The sequence below is a fragment of the Anomalospiza imberbis genome, chromosome 1, assembly GCF_031753505.1.
Source record: "Anomalospiza imberbis isolate Cuckoo-Finch-1a 21T00152 chromosome 1, ASM3175350v1, whole genome shotgun sequence".
Lineage (NCBI taxonomy): Eukaryota > Metazoa > Chordata > Aves > Passeriformes > Viduidae > Anomalospiza > Anomalospiza imberbis.
The window spans coordinates 16,667,739-16,679,934 of NC_089681.1; the positions used below are offsets into that span (position 1 = coordinate 16,667,739).

At 34.7% G+C, this 12,196-nt stretch overlaps 1 protein-coding gene across 3 annotated transcripts in view; it reads left to right on the top strand.

Moving 5' to 3' along the window:
• CSMD3 (CUB and Sushi multiple domains 3) overlaps positions 1-12,196 on the top strand; it is a 586,072-nt gene that overhangs the window by 482,924 nt on the left and 90,952 nt on the right. For all 3 annotated transcript variants that reach the window (XM_068182735.1, XM_068182715.1, XM_068182726.1), the window contains 3 exons: positions 1,999-2,115; positions 6,423-6,632; positions 8,866-9,054. In XM_068182735.1, the coding sequence (XP_068038836.1) occupies positions 1,999-2,115; positions 6,423-6,632; positions 8,866-9,054 (516 nt within the window). The remainder of the gene's footprint in view (positions 1-1,998; positions 2,116-6,422; positions 6,633-8,865; positions 9,055-12,196) is intronic.

A 12,196-nucleotide genomic window follows, 5' to 3' on the forward strand; every position in this document is an offset into this window, starting at 1 on the left:
TTCAAAGTGGGCGCAGAACAGATTGGGCCAATGGGATTACAGACACAGGATAATGCAGGGGAGGATCACAGGCTTGGAATAAACCATACATTTTTGAGGGGTGAGACAGAGCATAGCATTTAACTAAAATATAACACCACATAGAGTATGGCAATTGTAGAAGATACTAAAATTAGAATAGTATTACATTTTCATCTCTAATTAATTCAGCATAAGTATGTCTACCCAATTTCAGAAGATACATTATTTTTCAAGTTAAATTATATATATGTCCATAATATTATTGGTAAAAACACTGAAAACCTGTCAGAAACCGAAATGAAACCTGTGAAGTGTGTTTAAATATACTCTTTATATCATAAATAAATGTGAGGAATGTGAAACTCTTTCTAGTTGTAATCTCTTTCACTGCATAGAAATGCCTTTTTGTTTGGATTCTCTTAGCACTAAAAGTTATCAGGATTTGTAATCTTGAATGTATGGAAAGCAGGATGCTGTAGATCTCATTAAAGATTTTTTTTTTTTGCTTTGCTTTTCTTCAAGGCAGTTAACATATATCCTCTTCAGCTGCCTCACATAATCCTGTTCTTAATACTCTAGTGTTTTAAAAACCTCTTGTGAGGTACTGAGCCCCCTCAGCTTAGAATTTATAAATATTCAACAAGGTTGAGATATTTGTAAGAATTTTTTAAGGAGCTGGTCTTCAGTTTTTGTCATTATGCATTAACATATGGTTAGGAAGTGTGATATTATAATTGCACTGCTCTTGGAAAATTCTGAAGATAAAGATGCTGTGCTGAAATTTTAGAGGTTTTTTCATATATTTTTCCTTTTTTTTTTTTTTTGTAAGTAATGATTTTTACTTGTGTTTCAAATGCTGTAGTAAATTTTATTTGGACAAAACTTCTAAACAAAATTCTATTTATCAGAATTACCACCTTTAAATGTAATATGGATGCCTAAGTAATTTTATTTACTGTTATCATGCCTGAAAACAAAAATAAAATTTAAATATGAATTTAGCTTAATTTCTGGAAGTATCTGTATGTTTACTTCTCTAAGCTTGTTTATCTCATTTTTAGAACAAAAGGATACAAATGCAGTTTTTAAAAGGTGTCTTGAATAGCTTTCAATACAAAGTCTTGTTATAATGTATTATGTTATATTATTAAGATTCTGCTTTACAAACATGCCCAGTTGTCTCAGTGCTGCTGTAAGCTGGTGTGTGCTGCTTGCATCTCACAAGGACAGTTCTTGCAAACAGATTGCAGAGTGAGCGTTGGGGAAATGACACTGGTGGAAGCATAAGCCTCATGAGGAGTGGCTGAGCGAGATGGGGATGTTTAGCCAGGAGAAAAGGACGCTCAGGGGAGACTTTATCTCTCTCTACAGCTCCCTGAAAGGAGGCTGTAGCCAGGTGGGATTGGTCTCTTCTCCCAGGCAGCCACTGACAGGATGAGAGTGCATAGCGTCAAGATGCACCTGGGGAGGTTCAGGTTGGACATCAGGAAGAATCTCTTAATGGGAAAGGTGGTCAGGAATTTCAGATCATTTCTTCACAGAATGGGCTGCCCAGGAATATGGTGGAGTCACTACCCCTGTGGGTGTTCAGGAAGTGGCTGGATGTGGAATTTAGTGCCATAGTCTAATGAGCAAGGTGATGATCAGTCAGAGGTTGGAGTCAATAATATTGGTGGTCTTTTCCAACCTAAATGATTCTGAGATTCTGTAATCTGTTCTATTTTGGGTGCATGTATCCCCCAAGTTAAAATCTACTCAATTCAGATACAAGTTTGCAAGGTACCTACCTGTAAATTAATTTCTAACAGATATTTAGTGGTAAAGATATGTTTGTGTATTTGTTTAAACATAACCCTAGGTATTATTATATTAATAATGCTCTAAGGATCTTCAATGTTATGGATTAATCTTTTGCTCATTTCACTCCTCTGAAATTTTTGTTTTGTTTTGTTTTGTTTTGTTTTGTTTTGTTTTTAGCACAATGTGGTGGTGGCATGTCGGACTTCAGTGGAGTGATTCTCAGTCCGGGGTTTCCTGGTAACTATCCTAGCAGTTTGGATTGCACATGGACAATAAAACTGCCTATTGGGTTTGGTATGTGTTGTTTTATGGATTTAAAATTGCTTGTTTATGGGTGTAAAACACTGAACATAGATTTTAAAATATCGCTGTTCTTTATGCCAGCAAAAAACCAAAAGTAATTATAATTCATTTGAAAAAGTTAACAAAGTCTTAAAAGAAAGATTTAAAATAGAAAAGCTACAAATTTCTTGGGTTTTCATTTAATATATGTCAAAACTTTCTGATAAAGACAAAATTGTTTGATAAAGACAAAATTAGAATTCAGCACAATTTTCTAACTTTACAAGACTGATTTCTATTTTTGTGAAATCATAAACCCAACAAAAAAATAGCTTTCATGAGTATTTCACACCAAGTCAATTTAGAAGTTAAAGCTACATTTTAATTAAGCATTAATTTATCATTAAGCTTCTTTGTATATCCTGGGTGAAACTCATAGCAGCATAGAAATGTAGAAGCCTCCCACTTAAAGCTTTCAAACTTCCCACTCAGAGTAGAATTGTCAGAAACACTGGATCAATCCCACGACTGGTGCAACTGTCTTACTGGGGCTGCTAGTCACCTAATAAAACCCCAGCCTGTAACAGATAAGGATGTTGTACTCCAGATGTAGAATTTTGCACCTCTTCTTGTGCAAACCTTTAAGAAGCATTTATTTACTGTCCATAAGTTTTTTAGTGTTCTTCAGACAAAAATTGTGCCATTTAATATATCATCCATAAGCCATCCATAGTTTAGTATCCTCCACACGTTTGTTGAGGATGCATTCTCATTTTCTAAGTCTCTTCTGATGGCATAAACCAGGGTAAGCTACCATAGCAACCCACAGAAACATGTGCTTGTTACTGGCTGCCAACCATTGAATGGCTGATTATCACCCTTGGAGCCTCAAAGTTATGCTAATTTTTAACTGACTTCCTTTCCATTCATCAAGCTCATATATGTTCATCTTTCAGATGAGAACGTTATAGACCGAGTCAAAAGCCATAGTAGGGTGAAAGTATATTATATACACTTTTCTCCCTTTGTCAGTTTAATAATAGAAGGCTACAATGGTTGATTAACTGTTATTTTCTGTTAGAAAATCCATAATTAATGCTCCTAAGTGTCTTTTTGTCTCTTATATGTTTGGAAATTGCCTCCAAAAAAGCCAGTTCCATATTTTTTCCAAGGACTGCAGCGAACCTGTAGTTGCCATTTCTCAGGTCCTTTTTATTGTCTTAAAGACGAGTATATATTCAGACTTTTTCAAGTCACTAGAACTTCTCTTATTTCACTAAGGTTTTGTATAGGTACTATCTGCATTTTAATTACATTGGCTAACACCTTGAGCGACTTTGGGGAATCCTATGCATATTTTATTGTGAAATCTTTATTTGAAGCTAGCCAGTAGAGTTATCCTATCTAATTTTTTAACACGTGGCACTTTTTTAAGGAGCATGTACACTTGGATTTTTTTTTTCTTAATATGCTAGTTTAATATGTTGGTTTTCTTAGACAGGCCTTGTTGTTTTTTATTTTATACTTGCCCTCTTCTGCCATATTCTTGATGATACAGAATCTCTGGGTCTTCCAGGATGAGTGTGACATTTCAAATAGCATTCTCTTTTGCATACGTTCAGATTCTTTCCCTCCTCTTTTTAAAATCAATTCTGTGGTATTTTTGATTAGAAATCCCATGAGCCTAGTTAACTTATGATTTATATGAAAGCCAATTGTTCTGCATGGGTTGTTTATATTGAAAAATATTAAATGTTCTATAAAATTAATTTAACCAAATTTATCTGGGGGAAATTCATTATATTAAAATAGGGATTTCTATATAGAACCCAATTTGTTTATTTTCATTTTGTTCAAAACACACAAGATTACAGTCAATAATTGATTATTTTTTTGAGTTAGCATTTTATAGAAATAACATTGACACTTTAACTCTGCCACTACCTGAATTTTTAGATAGCCTGATGGGACAATTTGTAGTTCCTCATTGTGAGTCACAGTCCTGTCTAGAATCACAAATAGATTTCTGCTTCTTATGTTATCAAAAAAATTATAGCAGTAGTAGGCGCATTATTTCTGGATCAAATCCACAGGAAAAAAGAATATGCAGTGATATAAGGGAACAGAATATTTTGACAGATGATTCCAAAGACATTTGCTAATAAAGAAGAAATAAAAATCTGAAATATTTCTTAAATTTCAAATTTAATAACATGGTATGTTCACCTGCTTTCAGAACCTGCTGTCTTTTTATCCCAAATACATTGGCATCTGCCTCTTCCCTCACTTTACTGCTATCCTGTCTCTCTTCCTGTACTGACTCCTTACTCCGTTTTCTTTGCTTGCATTCTGCCAGGCTTATGTGTCCAATAACTCTAACTTAACTCTTCAGACTGCTATTTACACACTATGTTATTAACAAATTTTTTAGTTTGACTTCCATTAGGCAGGAGACTCAACTACTGAAACATTTTCTTGGATAAGTAAGTTTAACTACCAAAATCAATAGTTCTGAACTGCTTTGTACCAACTGAAGTTTATTCACTGGATTTATGAACTGTTTTCCAGTTCATGTATAGGAAAATGAAATTATTCAGTCTCTACTAGAAAACTAGGGAATGCACAGATTGAAATATGCTTGATGTTTTTTACCTTTTTTGAGATATGTTTGAAATTAAATTGAATATTAAAATAAAATTTCACTGAAAAAAAAAATTATATTGTAAGAAGTGATGGCTAAAACTGGTTTTAGTGATGCTGTGACTCTGATCTAATGGAAACACATCCAGCTCTTCTGTGGAGTAAATAGAAAAAACTCAAAAATACCATCATGGGAACCTTTCATATACTTTCATTTGTTTAACTCTTTTTAGGAAGACTTTCTCGCAGTTATAAGTTACATAGCATATGCTTCTCCACTGTATATTAGCTAATGGTGTAATGTTTTTACCAAGGACACTGTGCATATATAAATATATTAGCTACTCTTTCAAGCAGGATGTCCAAACTGCAAAAAGGCATAGAAAAAAAAAAATCTGTCTAACAAGCTGAAGTCTCAGACAAATAAAGGCAGGTACTACTGGCAGAGCAATGGATAAATACTTTTGAAGATTCATATGGTTCAGAAACTTGAAGAGAAAGACAGCGCAATACAGAGAGCAGGATGATTTGTGAAAATATATTTCTACTTTTGTATCAAAGAAAGTTGGTGAAAGAGGAAAGAACTGACAGCAAGATCATATGAGCTGGCCATTATTAATGATGGCTTAAAATTTGGAAAAGTGTATGGTTCACAGGATCAAATGAAAGGCCAAAATATCATGACAGAGAAAGAGCAAAGATTGAATACAGCTTGATTCTCTATATATGAAATATTTGGAAGGCTGACAAAGTCAAAGAATGACACTTAAAAAGCTTTCTTATCACTTATAGACTCTCTTTAGATAAAGCAAGACAGAAATTATCAGGGTAAGTGTAATTTAATTATGCAGCTAACTTGCATATAAAATGTTTCATGCTTCAGAAAATCTTTCATAAACTTTGCATGGTATCTGGGGAAAAGTTCTAAAAGACAGTGAGAAACACTATTTAGGTATTACAGTTCAGGAGTTACAGAACTATTCACGACTTTCAATAATTTATCTGACATTATATCTTTTACTTTCAGTTTTACATGAGATTGTATTTTGTCTGGATCTATTGCAACTGTGGCATGATAATGCAGTAGTTTCATTAGAAAGATGACTGAGTCCTACTGGAGTTTCTGGCAAAAACAATCAGCACAAAGTTTTTCTTGGTTGTAACTTAGATAGAAATATGTTATAAACAGGAAAATGTTTAAGAGCCCTGTAACTATTCAGTGCATAGAATTTTCTACTCATGCTGCATAATTTTTGTAATCCATCACCTGGTTAGGAGAGATAACTTTCTAATGGATAGTCAGCTGCCTTCCTATTCCTTAATGAACCAAATAATCAGAAATTGCTGTCACCATAACTATTATAGACCAGAGTGAGTGTGTGGAGCACTCGCATGTGTTCCCCATGCACTCTGCTTTCACAAGTCCTTGCGGTACCAGCAGAGGTTCTGCCTGCCTGGTACCCTGAGCTGGATCCGAGGCCTTTCTGCTCACCACCTACTCCAATTTAAAGTTTTCTGGCAGATGTGCAGCCCCACACACGTCAGGACTGCGAAATACACAGATGCTTGCCAGGTAGCACCTGGTTGTTTTCTGCAATTATCAGTGTAAGATATACACACTTTATTTTCCCTCCTGGTTTTGGTTCTAGTGGTGTTTATTTACTGACAATGTTTTTCAGGTGTCCATTTGCAATTTTTGAATTTCTCAACGGAGACCATACACGATTACTTAGAAGTTAGGAGTGGATCTACAGAAACTAGCACTGTTATTGGGAGACTAAGTGGCCCTCAGCTACCAGCCTCTCTGTTCAGCACAACTCATGAAACCAGCCTATACTTTCACAGTGATTACTCACAGAACAAACAAGGATTTCATATTGTATATCAAGGTGAGATTTGGACATTATTATGAGAGAACAAGGTGGCTATTAAAGATTTTATGGGGTTTTGAGGATTTCTAAAAATAAATATGAAAGGTTTTATGTGCTTCAGTGCCAAGCTTTAAACATTGAGATAAAACAGAAGATTGAAGAAAGTTAAGATGAAAAAAACAATTAATTGCATATTTTTTCTTTAAAATCAGGTCAAATGTCAGCAAACAGATAATTACCAATATCTGAAGCTGACTGGCATATTAATTTACATTGCATGCTTTTACAAAAGAAACACCTCTATTCAATGTTTAGAAGCATACTGGAATTTTAATTTTGTGTAATGAGTTCTGGAAGATATACTTCTAAAAACTGTTTTGTATTACTGGATGGATGTAGGTTTGTGCAAATTAATGCCAACCCAAAAATCTCCAAATCCATTTTATTTCCTAGTTCACCATTTCCCTGAAGGTTCTTGTTCTTTTGTACCCAAGTAGGTCATGCTGAGCTGGTGAAGATCATGAGATCATAGTTCTATTTATAGAATTGCATTTTCATTTAAAAGGGATTAGATCACCACTGTTCGTGAAAAAAGGTTAAATGTGTATTTTAAAGTAGACCTGTTTTCATTATATGAATAACACCTAAGAGTGATTTATAGAGATTTTGCATTAGAGCAGTCCCCTATTATTCTTTTAATAGTAACAAGTCCAAATTGACTTGAACTCTGTGTAACATTCTGGAAGTGAGCCACTTTAAAAATAATTACCTTTTGAAGAAAAAGTCAATTTGTGGCCTAAAGTGCTAAGGACAGTAAAAACCTAAGACCATATACTATTAATAGTAACAGTAATAATTTTGGAGATCCTGTCATTTGTTAAAACACTGGTAAGTTCTTTTCTTTTTTTCTGTCTGGTTTTAACCACAGAAGACAGAACTGATTCTTTCAAACATATACAACATGATATTACAGAATCACAAAATCACAGAATAATGAGGTTGGAAGGGACCTCTAGGATCAAGTTCAACCTATGCCTTAACATCTCAACTAGACTATAGCACCAAGTTCCATGTCCAGTCTCTTAAACACATCCAGAGATGGTGATTCTACCACCTCTCTGGGAAGACAATTCCAATATTTTATTATTCTTTTGGTGAAAAGTTTTTTCCTAATATCCAACCTATCCAACCTTCCCTGATGTAATTTGAGACTGTGTCCTCTTGTTCTGTCAGTTGCTGCCTGGAGAAAGAGACCGACCCCCACCTGTCTACAACCTCCCTTCAGGAAGTTGTAAAGAGCAATAAGGTCACCTCTAAGCCTCCTTTTCTCTAGGCTAAACAACTCCAGTTCCTTCAAACGTTGCTCATAGGGTTTGTATTCCAAGCTCCTCACCAGCTTTGTTGCCCTCCTCTGGACACGCTCAAGCATCTCAACGTCCTTCTTAAACTGAGGGGCCAGAACTGGACACAGCACTCAAGATGTGATCTCACCAAAGCTGAGTACAGAGGAAGAATGACTCCCTGCTCCTGCTGGTCACACAATTCCTAGTGCAGGCCAGGATGCCATTGGCTTTCTTGGCCACCAGGGCACATTGCTGGCTCATATTCAATCGGCTGTCAAACAGGACCCCCAGGTCCCTTTCCACCTGAACACTGTCCAGCCACACTGTCCCCAGCTTGTAACATTGGAGGGGATTTTTGTGGCCAAAATTCTTATACTTCAGACAGTACACAGCTTATTTGTTCTCACATTGGTAATAAGAAGACAATGCTTCAAATCTTCTTGGAAAAAATCACCAAGATGTGTGAGAAAAGCTTGTTTTCAAATTTGTTCACTATAAAGTTCACAAACTTGTTCACTATAAAGTCTTTGATATTCTAGTTCAATATAGAGCCTTTTAGTTCTTCTGGAGAAAATAAATAAAAGTATAGACATATTTATTTCTCTTTTTCCTTAAACAAAAAAATGTCAAACCTGACAACTCCTATTAGATCAGAAAAACACTTAATCTATCTCAGAATAGTATCTTCAAACAGCAAAAATAAATGTTATTTAGCAGCACAAAAGCGTAGCTAGTTTCACCATACTTCTCCAGGTGTAAAATTTGATCACCACCATAAAGGAACTTTAGTTCCCAACATATGGGCTGTCCATGACTTTTAATTTTATTCTAATTAAAATCTATTATTTTTGAGACAATCAGAATTTTTATTTTACTGATTTTTCCACCATTACTATTATTTATTTCAGCATATCAGCTACAAAGCTGTCCTGATCCTCGACCATTTCGTAATGGTTTTGTTATTGGAAGTGACTTTACTGTGGGACAAACTATTTCATTTGAGTGTTTTCCTGGCTACACACTGATTGGAAATTCAGCTCTGACTTGTCTTCATGGCATCAGCCGCAATTGGAATCATCCTCTCCCCAGATGTGAAGGTATGTTCCAAGTGATCTATAAAACCTTCATCATTAGAAATTCTTCCTAAGACTGTTAACTGAAGTAATTTCAGATTTTTGATTTACAGTGGCCCGTATTTTTAGAGTGTGGTCTTTGCAAAGGAAGTATTCGATTTTGCCCATTAAAATTTTAGCAGAGAAGCTGAAATGTTTTATGATATGAAATCTCTGAAAGCTTATCCTAGATAATAAGTTTATTTTTGGAAGGTTAAGCTTTAATTCTGGAATGTGGAGACCCATGCTGCTTTTAAACTAGGTGAGGCAACACAGTAAAAACTGTGGACTAAATTAAGAAAAAAGGATTCAGAAGTTGAATTTACCAATTCTGGCCACTTATAATCTTTCTTATCAGTTAGAAAGAAATATTAAAGTTGGTCTATAATGAAATTGTCCTCCAGCCAGTGCTCCATGAAATCGTTTGTACATGTGTTTTTTCTGAATGGGATTTTTTTTTTTAATTACTTTTTTTTAACCTTTTACATTTGTTTTTTTCACTTGTGCTTGAAATAAAAAAGAAGATTCAAGGAACTGTGACTTGCACACAGCTATAATTTTAAGGAGACATTCAAGCTATAATTTTAAGGAGAATTACTGTGATGGTTCTGTAGAAGTGTTTATCTCTTCCCTAGCTATGCTGAAAGGAACCTGTCTCTAAGCAGCAGGCCAAAGAATGTCAGTCCTCCACTTAAAGGCTTAGTTTCCCTCTATATTGAATGGTGAAAAAGCATTGAGAATGGGATCCTCATGATCATGTAAGAGAGAAATGCCCGAATAAAAACCCCCATCAACAACACAACAGAACCTCATCCCCAAAAAACCTACAAAGCCAAATGCATCCACCCAAATAGAAAATAAAAAGCTCCCCTGTTTTCTGGATTTTTTCATTATATCGTGCACCATATACCCAAATTTAGATACTTAAATGAGAAGCCTCATTATTCAAAATTCCTGCTGGACTCAAATGAGCCTTAGGAATTTCGGGGGGATGTGGTAGCTAAATTAGGACCTAACTGGTACTGAATTCAGAAGGGGAAGCCTTATAATATAAAAGACAGATGACACCTACATTGTCTGCTTTTTTTGAAAAGGGAAGAAGTTAATTCATTATACTTAAGTTTCTCCACCTATTTTCTGGATCTTGTGGAATAGTAATGCTTTCATAGTTCATGTCATACCTGCTAAGCACTTAACTTTTCCTGTTAGTTCTAGCTGTATTTTCTGTGCCCCAAAATCAAAACAATTTATTGAATGCAGGGATTCTGTTTCTTTGAAATACCTTATTGAAGGCAATAATTTAATTTGCAAATTCTAAGATGTCCAAAGCATGTTGTTTCTCTGAGTATCAATTTTGATGAAGTTCCTGAACAGTAGGTGAATGTTCTTTGTTTCTACTTAATTTCATATGAAAAATGAAGATAAAAAAAAATCTACCACCTTGATAATAGAGATCTAAGATGCATGTTTGCTGCATGATTACAGACTGTCAACACTACTCAGCTCCTAGACAAATTTCTTAAATTACATGGGGTTTTGTGCTGATACTTACTGTGGTATTTTTAATAAAGGGTTTGTGACATTTTGATATGCTACAGATATTTTTGAGGTTTTTTGTTTGTTTGTTTGTTTGTTTGTTTTTTTGTTTTATTGTTGCAGGAAAATGATAATGAGTTATCTTCTAGTTTCACTCAGTTTTATTTAAGATAAAAGATTTTGTTCAAAAGCATTAACATGAAGTTGGCTTTTTTGTGTATGCCTAGTACTAGAAATACGCAGCATGTCTTAAATTTGTATTTACTTTAATGTCTTTATTGTAAGACAAGATATACCAAGGCTTTTTTAATTCCTCAGACTTCTTGAAGCAGACAGTTTGAATTAAATATGACTAAACCTGCTTCTGTTTAAACAGTTTTGTTCTCTTCTTGCATACCCATGCACCTAATATGTGCTCAGCATCATCTAACACTCTCTCACCCTTCTTAACTCATCTCCCTTGCTTTAACGTGTTTGGATTCTGTTCCCTCTCCTTTTCCTAGTCTTGTTCTCTGACAGCCATCAGACCATGTCTTCACTCCCCTAAGAGCTGATTGCAAAACCATTTCTGTCTGTACTACTCAAACCCCCTTGGGCTTTTAAGGTTAAAGCTGAAGAAAAGCAGTGCCCAAGCTGTTGAGTCTGAATGGTTGAAGTGTCACTGTGCATCACTTCTTACCCTACAGTTCAGCACGAAAGTTTATAAACATACACCATAACATATGCTTTTGCTAAATACAAACAATGCATAATTCCTATATGTTAAACCTATATGTCAAAACTGCTCTGGTTAAAGATTTTTAAACATATTTTAGAAAATCTGTGTTGCCATACCATGCACCTTGTGGGGTGGAGTGGGCAAAATAAATGTATGCAAACTAAAGCAAATTATACAATTTTAAGCTTTGCTTACTTTTCCAGAGCTAAGTTTGTATAACATTTCTCTTCTGTAATAACTGGGTGGTGTCATATTCAACATACATCTGAAATCTTTATGCAGAAAATAATCTAGTTTGGACTAATAGTTTTCCAGAAATACAGTTAGGAAAGTCCAGAATCTGTATGGTCACTCTTGCACTGTATGATGTCTAAAATTAGCACTCTTGGACATGAATTACAGAAAGGACTCTTACTTTATGTACCAGAATTTATATCCATGAATGCAAAATTGCTATTCATACTGTTGGACACAATGTTTTAATTTTGAAGTTCCCCTCTAATCTTCACCTACCCCTCAAACTTGTATGTGTCTTCTTTCATGTGTTAATTTTTTTGGCTGTCTTCTTGTGACCATACATGAAAACAATTAGTGTGATTTGTTGCTAATTTGTAGCTGGAGGTTACACAAATCCCTAACAAAGTAATTTTCAATTGGGCAGGGAAATTCCCCCTATATGTATATATATTTCTTTAATTTCACTTCTGATAGTATTTGTTACATTAGAATTATTATTTTTTTTACTTTTATATTTGACAAATACTGTCAAAATATACTTCTGACGCTGCACAAAGCTGAATAAATCTGTTTTCTTTGCACAGGAATGGTCATATGCAATGAAGTTTAATGTACCAAATGTGTTCAAAACTAGAG